A 26,837-nucleotide genomic window follows, 5' to 3' on the forward strand; every position below is an offset into this window, starting at 1 on the left:
AATTTTGGGAGAAATTATTAGAGGAATTTAGCTGATTTGAAAGGCTGTTTTTAGACCTAATCAATTAAAATTATTAATTGCGCAAAAATAAAAAAGAAACTTTTTTGAGCCTATTTTTACCATTAGCTGCTTTTATTTCCAGAAGGTATGTTCAGGAATGTATAAATTAATCTGTGGAAAAACTCGGACCTTTGGATTTGTAGTCACTCACATTAGCACCTACAGTACACACAATTGTATACATATCCTCGAAAACAAGATCAGTACTTGTTGTTTCTGAATAGTCAAGAACATGACATCAGTTTTCTTTTGAGACAAAACAAATGGTGCGCTGTAAAGTCATCGAATGACGTGCGGAATAAAAAAAACTTGATAGAATTCTCGACAAACGAGAGATGTTAGAATTGACGGTCTTGATGAAATGCCCATCCCAGCAATGCCAAACTCACTCGGTTTGATGGAGTGTGACAATAATTTCCGCTAAACATCCAACAGTCACAACGGGTGGTCTCCACGCAATCCTTTACAGGGTCCTAATTTGGGCCCTAAGCATCGTATGCTCGAGCCAAGCAAACGTTTCGTTGTTCGTTGCTGACTGTATGATTGTGCCCGAGTGACGAATGATTGATTTCGGTTCGTCATGCAGCGAGAGCGGGCAGGAGCCATCATCACACATTTGATGCGCATCGCCCGAGGAGGTTTGCTTGCGCATCGCGTACTGATTACGCTGCAACTTGCTTAGGATTTTGGGTGGTCCACCAAATGCAACCTGATGATATGGACTTATCTTAATTTGTGTAGCGATTTTTGGTGAGAATTCACTGATTTTATGGAGATTTTCATTTGTTTCGGAATGGGGAGAAGATGATTGATGATAAAGCTGCTGGAGGCGATGTTCAGTACATTGTATTACATATTAAATTTGGACCAGAATTTTTTTTTTTTTTTTTTGGAAATATCTCGAAACAGAGTTATTTGAGTTTACTCCAAATTACACAGTAAACGCTTTCAGCAATATTTTGCTGAATTTTGCCGAGCTGAAGGGTCCAGCAAAATTTTGTGTTGAACTTTCAGCAAAGTTTGCTGAATTTCAGCAAAACGTTGCTGGTGATCAGCAGAGTTTACTGAACAAATCAGCAAATTTTGCTGAATTTCATTAAAATTTTTGCTGAAACCTTCAGCTCGGCAAAATTCAGCAAAATTTTGCTGAAACCTCAAATCGATTTTTTGGTGTGTAGGATTTGGATTCAGTATGGCGTTTAAATTTCATAAGGATTAATCATTGCCAAACAAATGTAGCACTCGAACTATTTTCATCGCACACCGGTTTAGCGATAATTTCAAAATTTTAAATTCGAAAGACAGGGCACAAATAAGCAAACCATAACGAATTTTCTCACAAATCATAACTCCGTATTCAAGTATACACTGATACAGCATTTCCCCCGCGTACGCATAATTTATTATCATTTTATTTAGCACTGTGGCATCACTTTCATCTTAACCATATACACACTGGTGTATGTGAAACCCCTTCGAGATTCTCCCGTAACTCTGTGTTCCACTAAATTTACCTAACATTTAGAATATTGTTCTGATGTCCTACGTCCTACGCGCGGTTTTTTTGATCATCGGTTAACAATCTATTTCGTCTAACATAAAACTCCTATAAGTATACGCTATGAAATCATCTTTACCAGAAGATGGCGCTTATAGTTACGACTGCTATTCGTCGTCCTTTACTTAACATGGATAAAACCTATCCGAAACAACACAGCTCCCGTCTTCGTTAGGATTTCTGTAATATTTTATTTCTCTCCTAATAATCATCAGGTTAAGCTCTATAAGGCTCGCTCAATTTCAGTACTCGCCAGTTCGAATAGATGTATTTGAGTAACATTAGTATGTAGTAGTTTTATTTCACCTAATACTGTTCTCATACTTTTAAAAGTTGACGTTGATACCTCTGTTTCACGCGTTTCTGTAAGTACTTGTTTGTTATACTTTACCGTACGACCGCGTTATATTGTTTGCTAAAACTTCGTTGGTATAAACAAATATGGGGTGTACCTTGTCTAAATGTATATCGCAGTCTTATGCTTACTCGATAATGTTTAGTTTCACCTAGAAAATAGGAAAATTTGTTCCTAAAACATCAAACATCAACGTTCGTTCGATAATTCTCCATTATTGTAAAAATACATCTTCCGCTAGGCAACTATGGTTCATCTCCCAGGCAAACACTTACGCCGCCATACTCGGATTGGCCTCCACTACCTTCTTGGTGCGAAACCGCTTGATGGCGAACTCGATCAGCCAGGCAAATACGCACAGGAAAATGCACACCGACTGTGCGTGAATGCAGATGGGATAGCTATCGGTCCAGTCACGAATTGCTCCAATTAGGGGCCCGAATGCAATCACAAACACCCCCTTGCCGACCATGTGCCACCCAAAGGCGGCCGGAAGTTTTTCCAGCGACGAGTACTCCGACACGCACAGGGTGAAGTTGGCCAGCGCGACGCCACGGAAGAACCCCGTGATCGACAGCCACACCATTAGTTCGGTGTAAGTTCGCTGATGGGCCACGACTGAAATGAGGGAAAAGATTTCAAATGTGTTACTTGTATTCACTAAACAGTAGAAGGGGTATCGGAATCCCTCTCCTGAGAAGAAGATAGTTTAGGTAGCGATGCCAATGAAGGATAAAGAACTACTTTCCCAACCTAACCCTAAGCCGTGTCCATTGTGGCTAAGCCCATCGTGTGTCCATTCTGGTTATCCAAAATATATTGCTTCGTAGAGGGGCTTCGAAGCGGGCTTCGTGACTCGCTCTTTAAGGAGGATATCAAAGTATGGTGATGGCGTATTGCCAGCCTCCCAAGTGACCTAAACATTCTCTATGGTATGGCATGGTTGACGGGCGACTCCCGACCACCTTTTGGTTGCTATTGGCATAGCCACTCCTCCAGTCAACGCGCCACCTCATCTGTAGTTCCGATACCTCACACCGATAGAACCAGAATCAGGTGACAAGTGACTTCTCCATATGGAGCCTGTTGACTCAACTATTAATATATAAATCCAAGGCATTTGGAAGCCGCCTTTGAAGTAATACATCCAAGATGTTGAAGAATCCAAGATACATGAAAGCTTCGAAGCTAATAGAACCCCTTGGTCTTTGATGGTGGATTTTCGTTTAAGGGTTATACCGTCTATGGAACAACCGCAAGTTATCAGCGAATACTTATTTCAGCATAGCAGAAATTCGGGAGCCTCTACATTGGCTACTTTTACGACTGTGCTCAGAATTCCATCCGGATCTGCGACTTTACCTACGCTAAAAGATTTTTCAATCCCCGCTAGTTCCTCATCGGTGATCCTCCTACAAATGTATGACCGCAACTTCGACCGAAAAACGGAGAACTTAGTAGCGGAAATGTGTCTTGCTGATTTCGGCTATCTGCGGTCTCCTAGCCACCCAGCTTCTTGATCCGATTCGGTGATGCCTGGTCACCAGAGGAGGCTGGATGTTGGCCATAGCAGCAGTGAGAGCAGAGTTTGCATTCTCTTTTAGGACGCAAGTCTGGTCGTCTTCCCTGGTCTTCTCAAGAAAGCTAACGATGTGGTATCCAAGAAGCGGAGCGACTTTGTACCGGAAAGGTAACACACAGGCTTCTGAGTAATTGGATTCGGCAGGATGGTAACTAGTAGTCCCGCAATCGCTCGGGCATCTGGCATTGTTGTAGGTCGAGGCAAGTGTTAGAGGCAGTGTTGGTAAAAACTCAAATTCTCAAATCTCATGATCGAGTTGTTTCCCGCGCGATTCTTGACTCGCCAAACTCACCGCCGAAAGAATCATGCATGAGTTGACTCGTTATTTCACTCATTGCTTTATTTCTTGGTGTTCTTATTATTTACATCGAAATTTTTGGGATCTTATGATAGAACAACAGCAAATCTAGCATACAATAACATTAAATGCCATTCAAATTGATTTGGATTAGCTTTACAAGCGTACGATATTTCGGCGCTTGACTCGTGAGAGCGAGATTTTGCATGAAAATCTCGCGCGTGAGAAAATGATCCAGAATCGCGTGCGAGTTTGCTCATGCAGGAGCGGTTCATGAGTGCGCTTTGAGTGTGATTTTACCAACACTGGTTAGAGGTTGTCCCGTGCCCGACTGGAAATCTCGATTCCGTAGAATACGTATTACAGCATTATAGCCATCTGGAGTGGTGTCGCATGACAAGATAGCTAAGTAACCAATTGGAAGTCCACCAAACAGGGAACCCCAATCCAAGGTGTCAGGCGACCCGTGCTGATGGATGAAAGGTTGAGGGGGTTTAAAACATGCTCGATCTTTAACGGAGCCCGTAGCGTGGGTAGATCGCCATTTTGGGTTGCGTTGCGGTGTTAGATCTACCAAACCGAAATCTAGTGTCGTCCTATTTTTCAATTTTGGAATATGTGTTCTGATAATTATAGGCATTATAGTATTTAGTCCTTGCTACTGGTGTTGTGATGACTTCCAGTCTTTGAATAAAACTAAGTTTACCAACTTTACTTTGCATATAGTTAAAAACCTCACCATCTGAGGCTAAACTCAATGCAAAAGAAATCAAATTGGGTTAGGGATCCATGTATGTACTAACTCTTCGAAGACTGGAAAGTGCTAGTACGCAAGGAACATACTAGAATCCTTATTACTGAACACATGTCCCATTATTGAAATGATATTGCTGCTAATGTTAAAACCCGGGTCCTAAACCTGGGGAGAATTTAGCAGTAAAACAAGGGTGATGCTAGGTTTCCGATGCATGGCCAATATCAGTACTCTTGTTTTGTTTTCTAAGAAAACAAAACAAAAACTGTATCAAAATCGATACTTTATTGCCCCTCAATGGCAATTGAGTAATGCGACATGCACTACACTAAGGATACGGGTAATGTCACAATAGATCTAAAAACTGGTCGCAGTGACAAACCCGAACAGGAAAAAAAAAAAAACCAATTGGATGATAAGCTGAGAATCATTTAACCCGTTTTTTACAGCTCACATTAACAGTGAAAAAGTGGTTGAAGAAGGAAAGCGGTCGATCAAGCGACAATCTCTCGAAATAAAGGGTCGTCCTCACGGCGATACTCTTTACGTTAGCCGTAATCGAAATTTTTGATGAGCAGTGAGTCATGTTGCAGATGTGTAGTCTTGACCTTTTTCAGAAGAAATATCGAAGCCCGTGTTACTAACCCATTTGGTGACGGCATTCACTGCCACATGTATCTTTCGGCGGATTGACCGTGAATGTTTTCCGGTGACTAGGATGTCATCCCCGAACATTAATATACATATAAGCACAGACAAGCAGACGTAACACTCTTCGAAACGGCTTGGCACATGCATTTAACCATCAGTTCAAATTTCATTTGATTTGCGCGATCTTTCCACCAGAGGCGCTAGTGTTCGATCGCTTTGACGTTTGCCAGTGTACATGTTGCTGAATGATGCAAACGAAAATTACATGCGATTTGTGTAGTAGTGTGCGTGTTAGCAAACGTCAAATCGAAATCCATCATGACCGACAGTGTCTCGCGCGATTATACCAACAGGTGGCAGTGTGCTCATAAAAAAGACTCCGGGCAAAAGTTGTTGATGAATTTTCTTTAAGAGTTACGTCTGTTTGTCTGTGCTTTTACTGTATTTGATACAAAAACGAACAAAAAACCCGCGACAACTAGAAATTCTTGAAGGGCAATCTAAACAATCTTCCAATAGGCGAATCCGGATGACTCCCAATTGTAGAGGCGCTAGGTGAAATGAGGAGAAAATCGTTTGTTTACATCAAAAATGCAATTTTTCGTCTTTAAAATTTACTAATATTTTGCTTTGGTAGTTGCTATTTTTCATTGGTAATGGCTTCTATTATCATCAATCTCGATGCCCACGGCAACAGACACCGGATTGGCCAGCTAACAAAAAATCCGGAAGATTGTCCGCCGGAGGCATAGCAAGAGCTCCTCAAATTAATCACATACATTGTTCGTAAGTACCTACCGGATCTAAGCGCATCTGAAAGAGAAGTAAATGTTCTTTCCAAAAAGTGCTCGTTTGTTTCTCTACGATGCGGAATTCGATATGAAAAAGTAAAAAACGTGCACTTTGCCTATGCTACGCCATGTGAAATTTTGGAAGAGCCACGTTTTTCATAAGGTTCTCATTCCTGCCACCAGATGCGGAGGGATCGTTCGCTTCCGTTGGATTTACCTATAGAAATACATTTTCAATATAATTTTAGATTTTCAAAATTGACTGCTTTTCAAAGATAGTCCGTGACATTTACCATAAACATTCGAAAAAGTGAAGTTTTTCCGCGACTTTCTTGTAAAACTGGACTAGCCGCACAATGTTTCCATATAACATAGTCTCAGGTTCAGCTTCTAAAATGAGCTGTTGGTGGTTGAAATTAGATATGTCGAAATGACATTTTCAGCACTGTATAAGTATGTACATCCCTTTCGACAATATCTGAAAGTTCCCATTCACTGCTAAGATGAAGAGTGTGACAGAAATTACAGAGCCTTTAGGCATTCCGATCTTTTTTTCTCGTGATCTTCAATCGGTGGTTACCTATCAGGACCACGAAGGCTCTGTTTATGAGGAAATTCTGAATGAAATTCAGCGGGTTATTAGGTACTCGCCGCACTTCCAAGGTTTGTTAGATACGTTCAGGTACTATACCTGGACAAGAATGAATGTTGTTGGTAACAATCTGCTGGTGACTGCTATCAGGGGGTAGCTCTTGGGTATCGGTACTACGAGACTGTACTTCCAGTTCAACGGTAGCGTGCCGGTTGATTAACTGAAGTAGCTTTCTTGTTTCAGATATTGTGTAAACCACGTCTGTGAGAAAAAGTGAGAAATTTCGAAGGAATAGTTCACAAGAAATTTCTCACTATATCATTTTGGAAAATCTTGCATGTATTGCTTCAGAAATTCCTCCATGATTTTTAAAAATCTTCATTAGTGATTACTTTAGAAATTGTTTGAGAGATTCCTCCACATTTTTTTCTAAGGATTCATTTAGATATCATCAGAAATTCCTTCAGCGATTGCTTTAGAAAATATTCCAGGGAATTTTTAAGAGATTCGGTCAGGAATGCTTTTGGAAATTTTTGTAAGAATTCCTTCAGGAATTCCTTCTTCCAGAGATGCCTTTAAAAAGTTCATATTATCCTTTAGTTTGGTAAAGATTACCCCAGAAATCAAAGAACTCCCTCATAAAATCTTCCTTGGATTTCTTCCAAAACTGCACCATCAAATTCCTTTAGGAAAGTTTTTACGGATTCCTATTAAAATTTCTTCTAGAATTGCTTCAGAAATTCCTGAAAAATTTGTTTCAGAATTTCGTTTAGAGGATCCTCCAGATTTTTCTCCAATTCTTCTAGAAAACCTTCCATGGGTTTCCTCAGATTCTTTCCATAAAGGCTTATTCTGCGCGGCGTTTGAGTTGAGACGGACGGTTTCGTCCCACGTGACGTGAGACGACTAATGTAAATCAAATGGGGCGAGTCGACTTTTGTCACCTCATTCGACTCGTCTCACCTCACACGCCGCGCAGAATAAACCTGATAGTTTCTTTCAAAAAAATCCGTGCGTGAATTCCTCAACATCATCTACAGATTTCGTCGGAAAAACTTTCTGTGTTTCCATTAGAATATCATAAATTTGAAATCTCTCCAGAAATTTCACTTAGGATTTCTTTAAAAAATCAAATACAGAATTATTAGGAAACTCTTCTAATTTTCCTCAGAAATTCTTCCAGGTATTCCTTGAGAAGTTTATCAGGAGATTCCAGCAGAAATGTTTGATTGTTTTTTTTTTTAGATTTTTTTAAAGAAATCTATTGTGGATGTTTTAAAAAGTTGCTCTATGAATTTCTACTAAAAAATACTCCAGGAATTCGAACCCAAATCTGTCAAAGTTTCTTTTAGAAAGTCCTCCAGCAATTTCTTTTTCAGAAATTCATCCAAAAAATTCCAAGAAATTCTCTGAGGATTCCTTCAGATTTTCCTTCAGGACTTCAAGAGTTAATAAAGATATAAAAAAAAAACTTCAAGAATTTCCAAGGGTTCCTTCAGAAACTACGCCAGGGGTTATTTTAGAAATTCTCCTAGGGATTTGATTGAAAAATTTCACAAGAAATTTATTCAGAATTTTAATTCTTAGATTTTTTCAAAAATTATAAATTCTTATTTCAGAAAATCTTCCAGAGATTCTTTCAGAAATTTTTGCAGGTATATTTTCAATAAGTCGTCCGGAAATTTTGTCAAGAATGGCGTTGTACAGAAAAATTCCGCAGAATTCTGTCCAGCAATTTATTCAGCGATTCATCCAGAAAATCCATCAGGAATACCTCCAGAGATTCTTACATTTTTTTTTTCAGCATTAGAATTCCTCCGGAGATTTCTGCTTGAGGTCGTACAGAGTTTTTCAGTATTTCCTTCGGATATTCCTATAAAGATAACACTAAGAATTTCTCCACGGATTCTTTAAGGTATTCTTATTGAAATGTTTCTTAGGAATTTATACAGGGATTTCTTTAAAAATACGTACACAGATTACTCCGGGAATGTTGTCAGAAAATCCTCCAATAACTTCGTCAAAGAATTTATCTAATAATTGAAAAAAAACTTGTACAATAATTCTAAGATTTCCAGCAAGAGCTGCCTCTCCAGGTATTTTACCTGCATGTTCTTCAGAAATTGTTCCTCGGATTCCTTCAACATTTTCTCTCCGTTTTTTAGATATTCCTGTGGAGATTCAGTCAAGAATGCTCCCCGAAATATATTTGGGGATCTACTGAAAATTTCATCATAAATTCCAGCTTGGATTGGTTCTGAACTTCGTTCTGGGAATCCTTCTGTAAATCCTCGTGGGATTTCTTCAAAAATATCTTCAGAACTTTATTTAGAATTTAAAGGTTTTTTTTTAATTTCAGTAAAGGATTTCTTCAAAAGTTCTTTCATGGAGTTTTTCAGAGAGTTCTCTAAACATTCCCTTGAAAATCACACAGAGATTCCTTCAGTCATTCTCAGTCATTCAGTCAGCAATTCAGAATGCCATCAGTCATTTCTGCAGAAACTCGCACAAGGACAATTTAAAAATTGTTCTTGCGGTTCATTTCTTGTAATAATTTCACATTTTCTCCACAATTTCATTCAGTTCTTCCAAAAATTGCACAAAAATTACTGGAAAAGAACTTGAAATAATCGCCAAAAGAGTGTCTAAAGAAATCCCTGGAGGTTTGTCTGATGGAATCCAATGAAAAATTCCTTATGATACTTTTTCAGATTCCTAAAAGACATTCTTGAATATTTTCCTAATATTTTTCAAGAGTCCTGGACAAAAATTCCAAAGCTATTTCTCAAGGTATTTTTGGAGGATTTTCTGGAAGAATACGTGGTAAAATACCTGAAGAAACACCTTAAAATATATTCTTAATTCCTTTAAAATGTTTAATGAGAAACTTCTGCAAGAACTTTGCAAGTAATTTGAAGATAAAAATTGCTTGAGAATTTTCTGCTTGAGCGATTCTTGAAGAAATCTGAATTTCTGATAAATTCTTCTAAAAATGTCCGCAGAAATCCTTTAAAAATGGCAGACAAAGGTACTGATGAAATTCATAAAAAAAATCTCTCAGCAAATTTCTGAAAGAACTCTGCAGGACTTCCTGAAGGAATTCAGCTCCTGAAAATAATCTGAAAGAATAAAAAAAACTTATACGACTTCTTAAAAGATTAGCACATTATGAAGATATTTATGATGAAAATCAGAAACAGAATAAATGCTGGAGTTATTCTTTAGAGAACCACTGAGCAAATTTCTGAGAAAATCAAGCAATACTCGGAAGAACTGGAGAGCCTTGAAAATGCCAACGAATAAATTCTGATTTCTGCAGGAATTGCTGAGAAAACGTTCGGAGACATTCCTGTAGCATAACCTGAAAAATATCTTGAGGAAATTCGGGAAAAACTTTTGGAATAATTCCCAGATCAATCTCCTGAGAGGCTCAGAAAATCCCTAAATATATGGAATGAAACTGAAAAAACCTGTGGAGAAATTCCAAGAAAAAAATTCGAGAGTTCCTAGAAAAAAAATCCTGACTTTAAAAGGAAAACTCTAAAGAAATTGCTGAAAGAATCTCCGAATCCCTGTGAAAAAAATAATTCTCCTGGATTTACATCTTTTGAAGAAATCTTTGGAGCAATTCCTGGAAAACCCCTGAAGAAGTTGCTAAAAGAATTACTTGAGAAATTTCTATAAGAACTCATGGAGAAATCTCAAAGAAGAAATCTGATAACATTTCCGGAGGAAGTCTTTCTGAAATGTTGGAAAAAAAACATGCACTAGCTTCTGCAGAAATCCTTGAAGGAAATTTTTAAAGAATCCTCAATAGAAGACATTCTGAAGCAACCTATAGACTACATAGTTTCAAGATGGTATTTGTGGGGTGTGAATATAGTTTACTATTATTCCCCTTGCGTATCCGTCCCCTAGCAAGTATCAGTGACAGCCAGCACCATGACGACTTTGTCAGTGTGAAGCTGTCTAATTGAAGAGAGGAGCTTTGGCGGTGCAAATCGTCTTCATCGTGTGCTTCCGGATTATGCAAATTGACTCTATTGTAGTTTGCCAAGATGGCGGGGAATGGATAGATCCAGTGAGTTACGAAATATTCACAGTATTTTGGAGAAATATCTCGAGAAGCTCCTGAAGAAACCCCAAGGATAATTCCTGGAGAAATTCTTTAAAATATATCGGAAGAAATTCCTGTACAAAATTTGCACAGAATTATTTGGACAGAAATGCACATCTGGAGGAGTCTTTGGCTAGTGCCATCATTTAGGATCGCCTCGTTGTTGTTATAAGCGATGTCAAAGACACATTTTCCTCTGGCATTGTTGGATCGGCTACTCCATACTCTGTGGTGCCGGTTGACTTCACCTAGAATAATCATATGGCTGAAGATTGTATGCAAGACTAGCTGGTTCCGTCGATTCGGAAGTTTTCGGTTTGAGAGGTTACCGAAACGGGGAAATGCCAGAGAAAACTGCGACAGTTTGTAGGTGGGCGTCAAGATCAATCTTTTTAGCAGTTGGTTCACCTAGCGTCTGTGTATTTTCATTAGAGAAGACCTAGGTAGTTAACCCGCTCCTCGCGAAGAGTGATCCTCACAACTGTCGCTTATTTGATTTGTATTCAAGATCTTTTTGTAATTCCACGATTAGGAAAAGGGTCCACCACGCCGAACGCGGTGAAGGACAAATTACTGTGGGGGAGTCCAGATGCCCCACAGACTTGAGCATGGTCAAGGATTTATATTGTTTTAAATTTTCATAACTTCCTTACTGCTAGTGGACGCATAAATTACCTGATTTTATTTCCCTGTATGCTAGTACATACACTATCATTCATATACTGTTAATAAGCTACAAAATCTTAATATTGTCAAAATTGCACATATGGGACAATCATGGGGACAGTTAAACTTTTTGTTTTATTTATGTGTAGTTTAACATTTACTAATTCTACACTCGGACAGATATACGGCTATACTTCCACCGGTAGCGTTAGGCATAGAGTATGTTCTATCGTTCAGTGCATGAATTGTTCCATGGTACTTCCATATAACATGGGACAATAAATATGCGTAGTATGGCAGTGTCCATGCCTGTCACCGAAACTATGGAAGTGCTTAGAGAAAACCTTAACTGAGATGCAGACTCTGTCCCAATGGGTCATCTGCATTTATTAACCCATTCCAGCTGATACTTACTCGATCTAGTGATGGCCACAAACACCAACGACGTCATAAACAGCAACCGCTTCCGTATCTTGAGCTTATCCCCAATCGGCGGTACAATAATTCGCGCCGCAATATCCGTCAGTGCCGACACCGACAAAAAGTACGCCGTTTCCGCCTTGCTGAAACCCAAACTGGACAGAAAGAACGGCGTCACCATTTTAAAGTTCATCTCCGCCACGTAGAAAATCGATAGCCCAAACAAGATGTTCAAATAGATGACATCCCGCAGCAGGCCCACATCCATCAGTGCGGTGAAACGTTGCAGAAAGGACACTTTCGGTTTGACCATCTCCAGACCCAGCTCCGATTTGACCGTGTCGATGCGCTTCGGAGCACGTGCGAACGAACCGACGTGAGTATTTACGCGCCGAATGATCTCGTAGTCGACATCCTCCGCGTCAGCATCGCCCGTCTGTGGATGAAGGATGGAAAAGAACATAAAAAGGGAAAATCGTTAGCTTTGAGTAAGCTTTCGCTAGTGCTGCCATCTATGTGTGAACCGAGTGAAACAAAAAAGCTCGTTCTTACAAGCACGAGGGTTATTCGAACCGGTTATTTTCATATGAAGGCGATCATCCAATCATACTTACATCCACGTGTATGTGCATACAGCTTCCGCTGCCGGTGAAATCGAGCGCCGAAAGTCGCGAAACGACAGACTCCCGCCGCTTCCTCAGCGCCAAGCTCATGCTGGCCGTCGACGTGATCCGTGGAAACGAGGGTCTCGTCCGCATACCGCCAACCATCGGCGCAGCCTGAACGCTCACGCTGGACGTTATCCGAGGGAACGTCGGCCGCTTCGGTAGCCCGTTCGGTTGCGGCGATGGACAGTTCTCCGACAGTTTCCGGTCCCGACGCGGAAACAGTAGGGTCTTGATCTCCGGAAGACTGTCGTTGTCGCCGTCGTCTTCCTGTTCCAGGATGATGCCCATGGCGGGTGCTTCCACCATTTCGATGTCAACCTCTTCCTCTATCAGGTGCCACTTGATGGGTTGCAGTAGGGTGGCCCCGACGGCGGCGTGCAGGGCGAGGCCACTAAGTAGTAGGACTGCGCCCCGGAAATCGTACGTTTCCAATAGGAAGCGTACTAGCTGGGGCATGATGAGCATTCCGAGGGCTGTGCCGGCCATTGATAAGCCGACGGCTTGACCACGTTTCTTCGAGAAGTAGTGGTTGAGTGCGACGAAGGCGGCAGATGTGGCCAAACCGACGCCAATACCTGGAATAGCAACGAAAGTAATTTGAGATTTATTACGGCTAAAATCTAACCTTTTTGTGATTGGTTAATGTCAGTACTTCAGTTCTTATGAATGTGATAAGATTTCCGACTACTCTTAGTGATGTCATTGAAAATTGTATATGTAATACTAAATATCTTGAAAGGCATACGAGAAAATCCAGCAAGCATTCTTAAGAAAAGGAAAAAAACTGGTTAGGATATTTTGAAATGGAATGTAATTTGCTATCTCTTCTTCTTCTTCTTCTTGGCGTAACGTCCTCACTGGGACAAAGCCTGCTTCTCAGCTTAGTGTTCTATGAGCACTTCCACAGTTATTAACTGAGAGCTTCCTCTGCCAATGACCATTTTGCATGTGTATATCGTGTGGCAGGCACGAAGATACTCTATGCCCAAGGAAGTCAAGGAAATTTCCTTTACGAAAAGATCCTGGACCGACCGGGAATCGAACCCGTCACCCTCAGCATGGTCATGCTGAATACCCGTGCGTTTACCGCCTCGGCTATATGGGCCCTCACTATCTCACAACCAGAATAATTGGTCGAAGTTTCTTAGAAGAACCGGTGTTTATCCAATATGTTTTCATTGGTTGTTTTTTTTTTAATTTCTTTTTTCTAAAAAAATATATATTTGTACTTCCCACGACAACTGTGTTAATGCAGAGGTGATATTGGTTTCCAGTTGCAACGGATGTCCCAACAGCATTCGTTTCTACTGATGGTCGTTATTAACTTTGGAAAGCTTAGGGCTCTCAAAGATGCACAATAAGAATAGCAAGCCATATAGCGCTAGAAAAAGAAGCCACGGTTTTTATTACCTAAAACCATTGAAGGAATCAATACGTAAGTACGTGCAGTCATCCGACGAGATGATACTGGGTGAGATCATTCTGATTTTTGTTTTTTTTTTGTATCTATAAGGTGTCCCAGAAAGTATGGGCACAACTTTGCTGCTCTGCCATTTGGGAATGGATGCATAAACAAACTTTATTTTTACACATATCCTGCCCTAATATATTAGCATGAAATGCCAATCATTAGAATTTGCGTTTAACACGTCGTTTGAATGCGGTAGAACATTCCCTTAAAAACCTTTCAAAGCTTCTGCACAAAATGCTGTATTTTTCAATGGCATCGCTTAACAAATTGTTTTCTACGCATGAAATTAAGCTCAATAAAAATTGCAAAAAATATATCCGTGTATTTCTACATACGCATCTATTATGCAACCCTTAGTTTGAATTGAAAACATATTCTTTTGAACATGAAAAATGAATTCAAACACCAAAATCGATATTTTCGAAACCTCGATTTTCTAATAGCTAAAAACAAGCTTCTGAATTAAGCATGCAGAAAACAACAATTAAATCCCACTATAAGTTAAATAAATGCTCCAGCTTTATAAAGTGTAGATTGAATTATTTTTATTCTCGTTAAAACATCCTTTAAAACTCGAATGTCTGTGGGCATGGCTTATCCAGAAATAGAAAAAGCGTTTTTTTTTTTCAGTTTTCTCAAAACTTTGAAGTACCCTTACGCACAGGCAGAACATATTTTTATAAAAAAAATCAATCAACCATCTAAGGAATCATGTTTTCGAATATATCCTGCCAAAAACAAAAATCGAAAAAATTGTTTCGAATTTGGGTTTTGGCACAACCGTATAATAGTAGTTTGTGCAGAAGTTTTAGAAGTTGTTTTTACCCTTCTTACACCCATAAGAATAAATACCGCTCGAAAAACCGACTTTCGATCCGAGGCCCGCAGGGCCGAGTCTCATATACCAATCAACTCAGCTCGACGAACTGAGCAAATGTGTGTGTGTGTGTGTGTGTGTGTGTGTGTGTGTGTGTGTGTGTGTGTGTGTGTGTGTGTGTGTGTGTGTGTGTGTGTGTGTGTGTGTGTGTGTGTGTGTGTGTGTGTGTGTGTGTGTGTGTGTGTGTGTGTGTGTGTGTGTGTGTGTGTGTGTGTGTGTGTGTGTGTGTGTGTGTGTGTGTGTGTGTGTGTGTGTGTGTGTGTGTGTGTGTGTGTGTGTGTGTGTGTGTGTGTGTGTGTGTGTGTGTGTGTGTGTGTGTGTGTGTGTGTGTGTGTGTGTGTGTGTGTGTGTGTGTGTGTGTGTGTGTGTGTGTGTGTGTGTGTGTGTGTGTGTGTGTGTGTGTGTGTGTGTGTGTGTGTGTGTGTGTGTGTGTGTGTGTGTGTGTGTGTGTGTGTGTGTGTGTGTGTGTGTGTGTGTGTGTGTGTGTGTGTGTGTGTGTGTGTGTGTGTGTGTGTGTGTGTGTGTGTGTGTGTGTGTGTGTGTGTGTGTGTGTGTGTGTGTGTGTGTGTGTGTGTGTGTGTGTGTGTGTGTGTGTGTGTGTGTGTGTGTGTGTGTGTGTGTGTGTGTGTGTGTGTGTGTGTGTGTGTGTGTGTTTTTTTTTTTTTTTTTTTTTTTTTTTTTTATTCTAGGAGTCCAAAAATCTTCTAAAGACGCTGTGTGGGATTCGAATGTGCGCCTACCCACTAAAAACACTCTCCTAGTTCACCTCCACCTTAAATTCCCCTCCGGTACCACCATGCAGTATTTCTTCGGAGGGGAGGCGTTATGTGCCTTGTGCACCATCACCAATTCGTTATCCTAGTTTTCTTCATGCTATGCGCACCGCTTCATTAGTATGCTGTTAATATTACAGTATCGCCACTAAGCGACATACATGCTATTTTTCAAATTTGTTATTCTAATTCGTTCTTAGCCTTTCGGCTCCTGTTAGCTTGTTATTGCTTAGCGTACCGCCATTGAGCGGCAAACTCTATGTTAGTACCACAAATTTGTTATTCTAAAGCCACGCTGAGTTCATCGGCTCCTACTGATGTGCCCCGAAGAACGATGCCCTCCCGGTGCCGCCCGAGTGCCAATCAGCACTCGAGGCTTCCGCGCACGACTCAGATAGTCCCCGACGGTGGATATATCCTACCCGACGAAGAGTTTCCCGACACTGAAACTTCTCCCGCAACCGACTTCCCGGGCAGATGCCAAGGTCAGTCCTGCGATTCCGGTTGGAGACGGCTTCCGGTTCACAGGCGCCCTGACGACCATGCTCCGGTGCTTCTTCCCGATCGCTCTACTCTGACAGTCCCCGGCGGTGGATCTGTATTACTCCGACAGAGAAGTCCCCGACGAAAGACGTTCTCCCGTTACCGCCCGTGTGCCATTGAGCACAATGACTTCACGCGCACTACTCGGATACTCCCCGGCAGTGGATCTATCCTACTCCGACAGAGAGTTCCCCGACGTAGGAAGTTCTCCCGAATACCGACCGAGAGCCAGTAAGCTCCACACCTTAATCGCTCACGACACCGGTAGTCCCCGACGGCGGATCTACCACACGCGGACGGAACTACTACGCTTGCCCCGGATTGTCTCTACGATCATTCATTTGCTGCTCTCGCCATTTCCGCTGGAGAAACGACATTATCTTTACCACCGCAGCATTCACCGCGTTCCAGCAGGCTTCGTCGCGGCACATTCTAGTCACAATGTTGTCGGCCCTTATACCAGCACCGCAGATTGCTGTCATCTCGCTGCGCTCCACAGTGAAACGTGGACACTCGAAAACAACGTGTTCCGGCGATTCCTCGACATCTCCGCACTCAGGGCAGAACGGCGACCCTGCGTGTCCGAACCGGTGCAGGTATTTCTTGAAGCAGCCATGACCTGACAAGAACTGCGTCAAATGGAAATTCACTTCCCCATGATCTCTGTTTACCCATTCTACCAAATTTGGAATAAGCCGGTGGGTCCACCTTCCCTTCGCTGTGGTATTCCACTCGTGTTGCCACTTCGCCATCGTGACGACTCGCGCTGCCTTCCGAGCTCCTCTAGCGCCCCTGGCCTCGTAGCACTCTTTGTCCTCTTCCAGAACGAAGACGATAGGGACCATTCCGGCGATCACGCACACCGCATCCGATGATATCGTGCGATAGGCGCTCGCCACTCTCATAGCCATCAGTCTGTGCGTGCTGCAGAGCTGAACGCGATTCCTCCTAGTTTTTGTTGCGGTCGCCCAAGCCGGACCAGCGTACCTTAGGATCGATGTGGACACGTTAGCTAGTAACCGCCTCTTGCTACTGCTGATTGCCGAGTTGTTCGGCATGATCCTCGACAATGCTGTGATCACCTTTGCTGCTTTTCCGCAGGCATAATCGACGTGGCAATTGAAATTTAACCGGTCGTCGATCATAACGCCGAGATGCTTCAATTCCCGCTTGGAGTCTATGGCATGTTCCCCGACTATGATTGCAGCCTTCTGCACCACCTTGCAGTTGCTGATCAGCACCAGCTCCGTTTTCTGGTGGGCTATGGATAGTTTCTTCCTCTGCATCCAGCTCTCAACAGCATCTACCGCCTCCGTAGCAAGTATCTCCACTGCTTCTAGGGACTCGCCAACTACCACCAACGTGATATCGTCCGCGAATCCGACGATTTTGACGCCTGTCGGTAGCTGCAGTGTCAGCACCCCGTTGTACATTGCGTTCCACAACGTCGGACCGAGGATAGACCCCTGTGGGACGCCTGCACTTATCGTGACGTTCTTTTGCCCTGCACTAGTATGGTAGCACAGAGTCCGGTTTTCGAAGTAGCTACTGAGAATCCTGCAGAGGTAGTCCGGAACCTTCATCTCGTGCAGCGCTGTAGCGATGGCTTCCCAGCTTGCGCTGTTAAATGCATTCTTCACATCGATCGTGACGACGGCACAGAAGCGGTTACCCCGTCGTTTTTTCGCCCTTGCTTTGTCGGCTGTAGCAACAACCGCCTGGATAGCATCTATCGTTGACTTCCCTCTTCGGAATCCGAATTGCATCCCCGACAGACCATGCTCTCCTTCCGTGAAAGTTGTCAGCCTATTGAGGATGACTCTTTCTAGCAGCTTGCCGAGCGTATCCAGCAAGCATATCGGCCGGAATGAACCTGGTTCACCGGGTGGCTTGCCTGGTTTCGGTAGCAGTACCAGTTTTTGCCTTTTCCACTGAGACGGGAAACAACCCTCATCTAGGCAGATCTGCAGAGATGTCCGGAACATATCTGGGTTGGCCTCGACAGCTGTTCTCAACGCTATGTTGGGGATACCATCCGGGCCGGGCGCTTTCTTCGCTTTCATTTTCTTGGCCGCTGCTATCAGCTCGTCGTTGGTGATACTCACTCTCTCCTCGCCTGTATGGCCGTATGGAGTCGGTGGCCATATCGTAGGCTCGTGTTGAGGGAACAACCCTTCGACGATAACTTGCAGCTTCTCTGGGCATGTCTCAGCGGGTACCGCTGGGCCTCTGATTTTGGCCATCGCCACTCTGTATGCATCTCCCCATGGGTTTGCATCAGCATCCCGGCACAACTCCTTAAAGCTTGTTTTCTTGCTCCGCTTGATCTCCTCCTTCAGAGCAGCTTTTGCGGCTCGCAGCACTACTCTACGTTCTTCTCTCTCGCCGTCGGTTCTAGCTCTTTGCATTCGTCTCCTGGCTTTGAGGCAGGCTTTCCTGAGGTCCCGAAGCGCTTCATTCCACCAGTATGCCGGACGACGTCTATGGTTCGGCTCGAACTTTCTAGGCATGGTTGTGTCGCACGCACGCACCAGCGCTGCCGTTAGCTCCTCCGGCCTTAGATTCGACCCCGGATCTTCTCTTCTGAGAGCTTCGACGAACAGCTCCTTGTTGAACTGCTTCGTCTTCCACATTCGATCGCGAGGTTGACTGCCAGTTAGTGTACTCCCTGGCCGTGATCCAATACTATACCGGACCTCCTGGTGGTCGCTGTGAGTGTATCCGTCGCAAACTCTCCAGTTCATGTTTCGCGCCAGCACGGGACTACAGAAGGTGATGTCGATTATTGATTCTCGACCATCCCTTCGGTAGGTGCTGGTGCTTCCTACGTTGGCCAAGTCCACGTCGAGCTTTGCTAGCGCTTCTAGCAGAACACGCCCTCTTGGGTTGGTGAGGCGGCTGCCCCACTCAATCGCCCAGGCATTAAAGTCACCGGCGATTACGACTGGTCTCCGGTCGGCTAGCTTGTCGGTTATCTCGTCTAGCATCTGGTTGAACCGTTCTGTAGTCCACCGAGGAGGTGCGTAGCAGCTACAAACAAAAACTCCGTTAATTTTGGCGATCACGAAGCCTTCGTTTGTCTGGTACACTACTTCCTGGATGGGATACTTCCCCATCGTCCATATAGCAGCTGTCTTCGCCTTATCTGCGGTCCAGTTACCGTCTCCAGCTGGTATACGATACGGCTCAGAAAGGATAGCCACATCGCACTTCGACTCCGATACGGATTGCCACAGCAACTGTTGTGCTGTGTCGCAATGGTTGAGGTTTAGTTGAGTTACCTCCACCGCGGTTTAGTACCTCTCGCCTGCTTAAAGGCCGGACATCTAGGGCCTCCCGTCGCGTGTCTGTTGCGACTTTTGTCGACACAAAACAGACATCTTTGCTCGTTGTTGCAGTCTTGCGCCTTGTGACCTTCCTGACCGCACCACCTGCACAGCTTACTCCTGTCGATTCCTTTGCAGTTCCGCGCCAGGTGACCGTATTCCAGACACCTGTAGCACCCTTCCGGTCGCTGGGAGAACCTCAGTGGGCAAACTGAACAACCGACTTTGATTTTGCCGATTGTCATCGCTTTGTTGGCTGCGTCTACTGGAAGCTTTATCGACGCTGCCTGCGTTCCAAACGGTCCTCTTCTCAAGCGTACCGTCATTTCCACGCCTTCCAAGTTACATTGATCCCTCATGGCGAGTCGCACTTCCTCCTCGGTAGTGATCTCGTCCAAATCCTTGCATTGGAGCGTCGCTTCGGGACACATGGCTTTCACGTGCACCTTTTCGCCCATTACTCTCTCTGTAAGTTCTTTATACGCTGAGCTTCTGTTTTTCGAGTCTCTTTTCAACTCGAAGATCATGTCTCCTGCTTGGGTTCGTCTGATCTTCTGGACGTCATCACCAAACTCCTTGAGTTGCGGATCCGTTCTCATGGCCCGCAAGACGTCGGCGTACGTGTCTTCGCTGGTTTTTACGATGACCGCTTCACCTTTCTTCCTCCTCCTGATAGGTTTTTGCGTTTTAGCGCTATCCTTTTTGTTTCTGTCCTTCCTGTTCCGGACCTCGCGCCAGGGGGAATCACCCTTTCCGCCGCTAATCACTTCGTTCGTCGGTCTTGCATCCGCATTCTTTTGTTTTTTGGGTGCTGCGAGCCTTTCATCTCCAGGTGATGATCTGGTTCTCTTTGGGGTGAATGCTGGTGTGCTATCCATCCCCAATGGCTTTCCTTTCGTCTTGGTACCTCTATCGGGGGCTGTTCCGGTTTTCGCCTGTTGTAGTACCGCTGCTGCCAGGGCGTTCTTAGTCGCCGCCAACTCGGATTCAGCAGCTTCCGCTCTCTGTATCAGCCTCCTCCAGTCTTTGATGGCTGACCCAAGGCTACCTTGGATCCTTGCAACGAGGTCCTTGATATCCTTGTGCACGTTGTGCCTTTTGTCAACGAACTCACGGAGTTCGTCCGCTACAGTTTTCGCAGCTTCCACCTTTGATTGTTTTGGAAGCACATTCCATGCGCTTCGCAGCTGCCGTTGCTGCTGCTTCTCGTTCTGTTCTTGTTCGCGCTGCTGTTGGTCACACAGCTCCTGCTCTCGCTTCTGCTGCTCGTGCAGCTCTTGTTCCCGATCCTGTTGCTCCAGCTGCTGTTGTTGCATCTGCTGGTTCTGTTCTGTCGGCGACCTCGCCAGACCGCTTCTTGCGAACGGATTCTCCGCACCTTTGCCGTTGATGTTGTTGTTGTCGTTATCTTTATCCATGCTTTTCGGGTCCCCCCTCCGAGCCGCTATCTCCACTCGTCGTAAGTAGTCGTCTATTGATCTCATGGTTGTCTATGTAGCAGGGAGGCCATGATAAGGTTGTCACGGTCCTTCATGGGGTACCGTGATCAGAGCCGATCGACGCTAGTCAGGAATCTTCAACTGAGCCTACTTTCCACCAGCTAAGGTGGCGAGTTTTGAACGTACTAGGAGGCCTGCCACGGTTTTAACGGGACGGGGGCAAACGTACCATTAGCCCAAATGCCGTTTCAGAACGGTGTCACCCATTCTTAGTAAGGAAGTGGAATAATACGCAAACCAGCTCCATAGCGTCGTGTTAATTAAATCCTTGTGAAATCCTCGTCTTTGCAGCCAGTATACCGTAATTAGGACCTAACTGGTATCGGTCCTAATGTGCTCAGCGGCACGCCTTCTTTTGAGCCACCTATGGAGTTAGGCGCTCGGTCACTTTTCCACCTCCTAGAGGGTGTAGGGGGCAGATAAAGTGCCAACTGGTGGTTTTTCATTGGCGCTAGGGAACAAGCCCCTAGCTCCCACCTCCGTGTGTGTGTGTGTGTGTGTGTGTGTGTGTGTGTGTGTGTGTGTGTGTGTGTGTGTGTGTGTGTGTGTGTGTGTGTGTGTGTGTGTGTGTGTGTGTGTGTGTGTGTGTGTGTGTGTGTGTGTGTGTGTGTGTGTGTGTGTGTGTGTGTGTGTGTGTGTGTGTGTGTGTGTGTGTGTGTGTGTGTGTGTGTGTGTGTGTGTGTGTGTGTGTGTGTGTGTGTGTGTGTGTGTGTGTGTGTGTGTGTGTGTGTGTGTGTGTGTGTGTGTGTGTGTGTGTGTGTGTGTGTGTGTGTGTGTGTGTGTGTGTGTGTGTGTGTGTGTGTGTGTGTGTGTGTGTGTGTGTGTGTGTGTGTATGTGTGTGTGTGTGTGTGTGTGTGTGTGTGTGTGTGTGTGTGTGTGTGTGTGTGTGTGTGTGTGTGTGTGTGTGTGTGTGTGTGTGTGTGTGTGTGTGTGTGTGTGTGTGTGTGTGTGTGTGTGTGTGTGTGTGTGTGTGTGTGTGTGTGTGTGTGTGTGTGTGTGTGTGTGTGTGTGTGTGTGTGTGTGTGTGTGTGTGTGTGTGTGTGTGTGTGTGTGTGTGTGTGTGTGTGTGTGTGTGTGTGTGTGTGTGTGTGTGTGTGTGTGTGTGTGTTTTTTTTTTTTTTTTTTTTTTTTTTATTCTAGGAGTCCAAAAATCTTCTAAAGACGCTGTGTGGGATTCGAATGTGCGCCTACCCACTAAAAACACTCTCCTAGTTCACCTCCACCTTAAATTCCCCTCCGGTACCACCATGCAGTATTTCTTCGGAGGGGAGGCGTTATGTGCCTTGTGCACCATCACCAATTCGTTATCCTAGTTTTCTTCATGCTATGCGCACCGCTTCATTAGTATGCTGTTAATATTACAGTATCGCCACTAAGCGACATGCATGCTATTTTTCAAATTTGTTATTCTAATTCGTTCTTAGCCTTTCGGCTCCTGTTAGCTTGTTATTGCTTAGCGTACCGCCATTGAGCGGCAAACTCTATGTTAGTACCACAAATTTGTTATTCTAAAGCCACGCTGAGTTCATCGGCTCCTACTGATGTGCCCCGAAGAACGATGCCCTCCCGGTGCCGCCCGAGTGCCAATCAGCACTCGAGGCTTCCGCGCACGACTCGGATAGTCCCCGACGGTGGATATATCCTACCCGACGAAGAGTTTCCCGACACTGAAACTTCTCCCGCAACCGACTTCCCGGGCAGATGCCAAGGTCAGTCCTGCGATTCCGGTTGGAGACGGCTTCCGGTTCACAGGCGCCCTGACGACCATGCTCCGGTGCTTCTTCCCGATCGCTCTACTCTGACAGTCCCCGGCGGTGGATCTGTATTACTCCGACAGAGAAGTCCCCGACGAAAGACGTTCTCCCGTTACCGCCCGTGTGCCATTGAGCACAATGACTTTACGCGCACTACTCGGATACTCCCCGGCAGTGGATCTATCCTACTCCGACAGAGAGTTCCCCGACGTAGGAAGTTCTCCCGAATACCGACCGAGAGCCAGTAAGCTCCACACCTTAATCGCTCACGACACCGGTAGTCCCCGACGGCGGATCTACCACACGCGGACGGAACTACTACGCTTGCCCCGGATTGTCTCTACGATCATTCATTTGCTGCTCTCGCCATTTCCGCTGGAGAAACGACATTATCTTTACCACCGCAGCATTCACCGCGTTCCAGCAGGCTTCGTCGCGGCACATTCTAGTCACAATGTTGTCGGCCCTTATACCAGCACCGCAGATTGCTGTCATCTCGCTGCGCTCCACAGTGAAACGTGGACACTCGAAAACAACGTGTTCCGGCGATTCCTCGACATCTCCGCACTCAGGGCAGAACGGCGACCCTGCGTGTCCGAATCGGTGCAGGTATTTCTTGAAGCAGCCATGACCTGACAAGAACTGCGTCAAATGGAAATTCACTTCCCCATGATCTCTGTTTACCCATTCTACCAAATTTGGAATAAGCCGGTGGGTCCACCTTCCCTTCGCTGTGGTATTCCACTCGTGTTGCCACTTCGTCATCGTGACGACTCGCGCTGCCTTCCGAGCTCCTCTAGCGCCCCTGGCCTCGTAGCACTCTTTGTCCTCTTCCAGAACGAAGACGATAGGGACCATTCCGGCGATCACGCACACCGCATCCGATGATATCGTGCGATAGGCGCTCGCCACTCTCATGGCCATCAGTCTGTGCGTGCTGCAGAGCTGAACGCGATTCCTCCTAGTTTTTGTTGCGGTCGCCCAAGCCGGACCAGCGTACCTTAGGATCGATGTGGACACGCTAGCTAGTAACCGCCTCTTGCTACTGCTGATTGCCGAGTTGTTCGGCATGATCCTCGACAATGCTGTGATCACCTTTGCTGCTTTTCCGCAGGCATAATCGACGTGGCTATTGAAATTTAACCGGTCGTCGATCATAACGCCGAGATGCTTCAATTCCCGCTTGGAGTCTATGGCATGTTCCCCGACTATGATTGCAGCCTTCTGCACCACCTTGCAGTTGCTGATCAGCACCAGCTCCGTTTTCTGGTGGGCTATGGATAGTTTCTTCCTCTGCATCCAGCTCTCAACAGCATCTACCGCCTCCGTAGCAAGTATCTCCACTGCTTCTAGGGACTCGCCAACTACCACCAACGTGATATCGTCCGCGAATCCGACGATTTTGACGCCTGTCGGTAGCTGCAGTGTCAGCACCCCGTTGTACATTGCGTTCCACAACGTCGGACCTAGGATAGACCCCTGTGGGACGCCTGCACTTATCGTGACGTTCTTTTGCCCTGCACTAGTATGGTAGCACAGAGTCCGGTTTTCGAAGTAGCTACTGAGAATCCTGCAGAGGTAATCCGGAACCTTCATCTCGTGCAGCGCTGTAGCGATGGCTTCCCAGCTTGCGCTGTTAAATGCATTCTTCACATCGATCGTGACGACGGCACAGAAGCGGTTACCCCGTCGTTTTTTCGTCCTTGCTTTGTCGGCTGAAGCAACAACCGCCTGAATAGCATCTATCGTTGACTTCCCTCTTCGGAATCCGAATTGCATCCCCGACAGACCATGCTCTCCTTCCGTGAAAGTTGTCAGCCTATTGAGGATGACTCTTTCTAGCAGCTTGCCGAGCGTATCCAGCAAGCATATCGGCCGGAATGAACCTGGTTCACCGGGTGGCTTGCCTGGTTTCGGTAGCAGTACCAGTTTTTGCCTTTTCCACTGAGACGGGAAACACCCCTCATCTAGGCAGATCTGCAGAGATGTCCGGAACATATCTGGGTTGGCCTCGACAGCTGTTCTCAACGCTATGTTGGGGATACCATCCGGGCCGGGCGCCTTCTTCGCCTTCATTTTCTTGGCCGCTGCTATCAGCTCGTCGTTGGTGATACTCACTCTCTCCTCGCCTGTATGGCCGTATGGAGTCGGTGGCCATATCGTAGGCTCGTGTTGAGGGAACAACCCTTCGACGATAACTTGCAGCTTCTCTGGGCATGTCTCAGCGGGTACCGCTGGGCCTCTGATTTTGGCCATCGCCACTCTGTATGCATCTCCCCATGGATTTGCATCAGCATCCCGGCACAACTCCTTAAAGCTTGTTTTCTTGCTCCGCTTGATCTCCTCCTTCAGAGCAGCTTTTGCGGCTCGCAGCACTACTCTACGTTCTTCTCTCTCGCCGTCGGTTCTAGCTCTTTGCATTCGTCTCCTGGCTTTGAGGCAGGCTTTCCTGAGGTCCCGAAGCGCTTCATTCCACCAGTATGCCGGACGACGTCTATGGTTCGGCTCGAACTTTCTAGGCATGGTTGTGTCGCACGCACGCACCAGCGCTGCCGTTAGCTCCTCCGGCCTTAGATTCGATCCCGGATCTTCTCTTCTGAGAGCTTCGACGAACAGCTCCTTGTTGAACTGCTTCGTCTTCCACATTCGATCGCGAGGTTGACTGCCAGTTAGTGTACTCCCTGGCCGTGATCCAATACTATACCGGACCTCCTGGTGGTCGCTGTGAGTGTATCCGTCGCAAACTCTCCAGTTCATGTTTCGCGCCAGCACGGGACTACAGAAGGTGATGTCGATTATTGATTCTCGACCATCCCTTCGGTAGGTGCTGGTGCTTCCTACGTTGGCCAAGTCCACGTCGAGCTTTGCTAGCGCTTCTAGCAGAACACGCCCTCTTGGGTTGGTGAGGCGGCTGCCCCACTCAATCGCCCAGGCATTAAAGTCACCGGCGATTACGACTGGTCTCCGGTCGGCTAGCTTGTCGGTTATCTCGTCTAGCATCTGGTTGAACCGTTCTGTAGTCCACCGAGGAGGTGCGTAGCAGCTACAAACAAAAACTCCGTTAATTTTGGCGATCACGAAGCCTTCGTTTGCCTGGTACACTACTTCCTGGATGGGATACTTCCCCATCGTCCATATAGCAGCTGTCTTCGCCTTATCTGCGATCCAGTTATCGTCTCCAGCTGGTATACGATACGGCTCAGAAAGGATAGCCACATCGCACTTCGACTCCGATACGGATTGCCACAGCAACTGTTGTGCTGTGTCGCAATGGTTGAGGTTTAGTTGAGTTACCTCCACTGCGGTTTAGTACCTCTCGCCTGCTTAAAGGCCGGACATCTAGGGCCTCCCGTCGCGTGTCTGTTGCGACTTTTGTCGACACAAAACAGACATCTTTGCTCGTTGTTGCAGTCTTGCGCCTTGTGACCTTCCTGACCGCACCACCTGCACAGCTTACTCCTGTCGATTCCTTTGCAGTTCCGCGCCAGGTGGCCGTATTCCAGACACCTGTAGCACCCTTCCGGTCGCTGGGAGAACCTCAGTGGGCAAACTGAACAACCGACTTTGATTTTGCCGATTGTCATCGCTTTGTTGGCTGCGTCTACTGGAAGCTTTATCGACGCTGCCTGCGTTCCAAACGGTCCTCTTCTCAAGCGTACCGTCATTTCCACGCCTTCCAAGTTACATTGATCCCTCATGGCGAGTCGCACTTCCTCCTCGGTGGTGATCTCGTCCAAACCCTTGCATTGGAGCGTCGCTTCGGGACACATGGCTTTCACGTGCACCTTTTCGCCCATTACTCTCTCTGTAAGCTCTTTATACGCTGAGCTTCTGTTTTTCGAGTCTCTTTTCAACTCGAAGATCATGTCTCCTGCTTGGGTTCGTCTGATCTTCTGGACGTCATCACCAAACTCCTTGAGTTGCGGATCCGTTCTCATGGCCCGCAAGACGTCGGCGTACGTGTCTTCGCTGGTTTTTACGATGACCGCTTCACCTTTCTTCCTCCTCCTGATAGGTTTTTGCGTTTTAGCGCTATCCTTTTTGTTTCTGTCCTTCCTGTTCCGGACTTCGCGCCAGGGGG

The 26,837-nt window shown here is 45.5% G+C and overlaps 1 protein-coding gene across 1 annotated transcript in view; it reads right to left on the reverse strand.

The window, feature by feature from the left end:
- Positions 1-1,416: 1,416 nt before the first annotated feature.
- LOC109427373 (uncharacterized) overlaps positions 1,417-26,837 on the reverse strand; it is a 39,534-nt gene continuing 14,113 nt past the window's right edge. The window contains exons 3-5 of the mRNA XM_062845017.1: positions 12,459-13,087; positions 11,839-12,280; positions 1,417-2,591 (exon numbers count right to left, since the gene is read on the reverse strand). Coding sequence (XP_062701001.1) covers positions 2,245-2,591; positions 11,839-12,280; positions 12,459-13,087 — 1,418 coding nt within the window. The 3' untranslated portion in view covers positions 1,417-2,244. The remainder of the gene's footprint in view (positions 2,592-11,838; positions 12,281-12,458; positions 13,088-26,837) is intronic.

This window comes from Aedes albopictus, chromosome 1 (genome assembly GCF_035046485.1).
Source record: "Aedes albopictus strain Foshan chromosome 1, AalbF5, whole genome shotgun sequence".
NCBI classification, from domain to species: domain Eukaryota; kingdom Metazoa; phylum Arthropoda; class Insecta; order Diptera; family Culicidae; genus Aedes; species Aedes albopictus.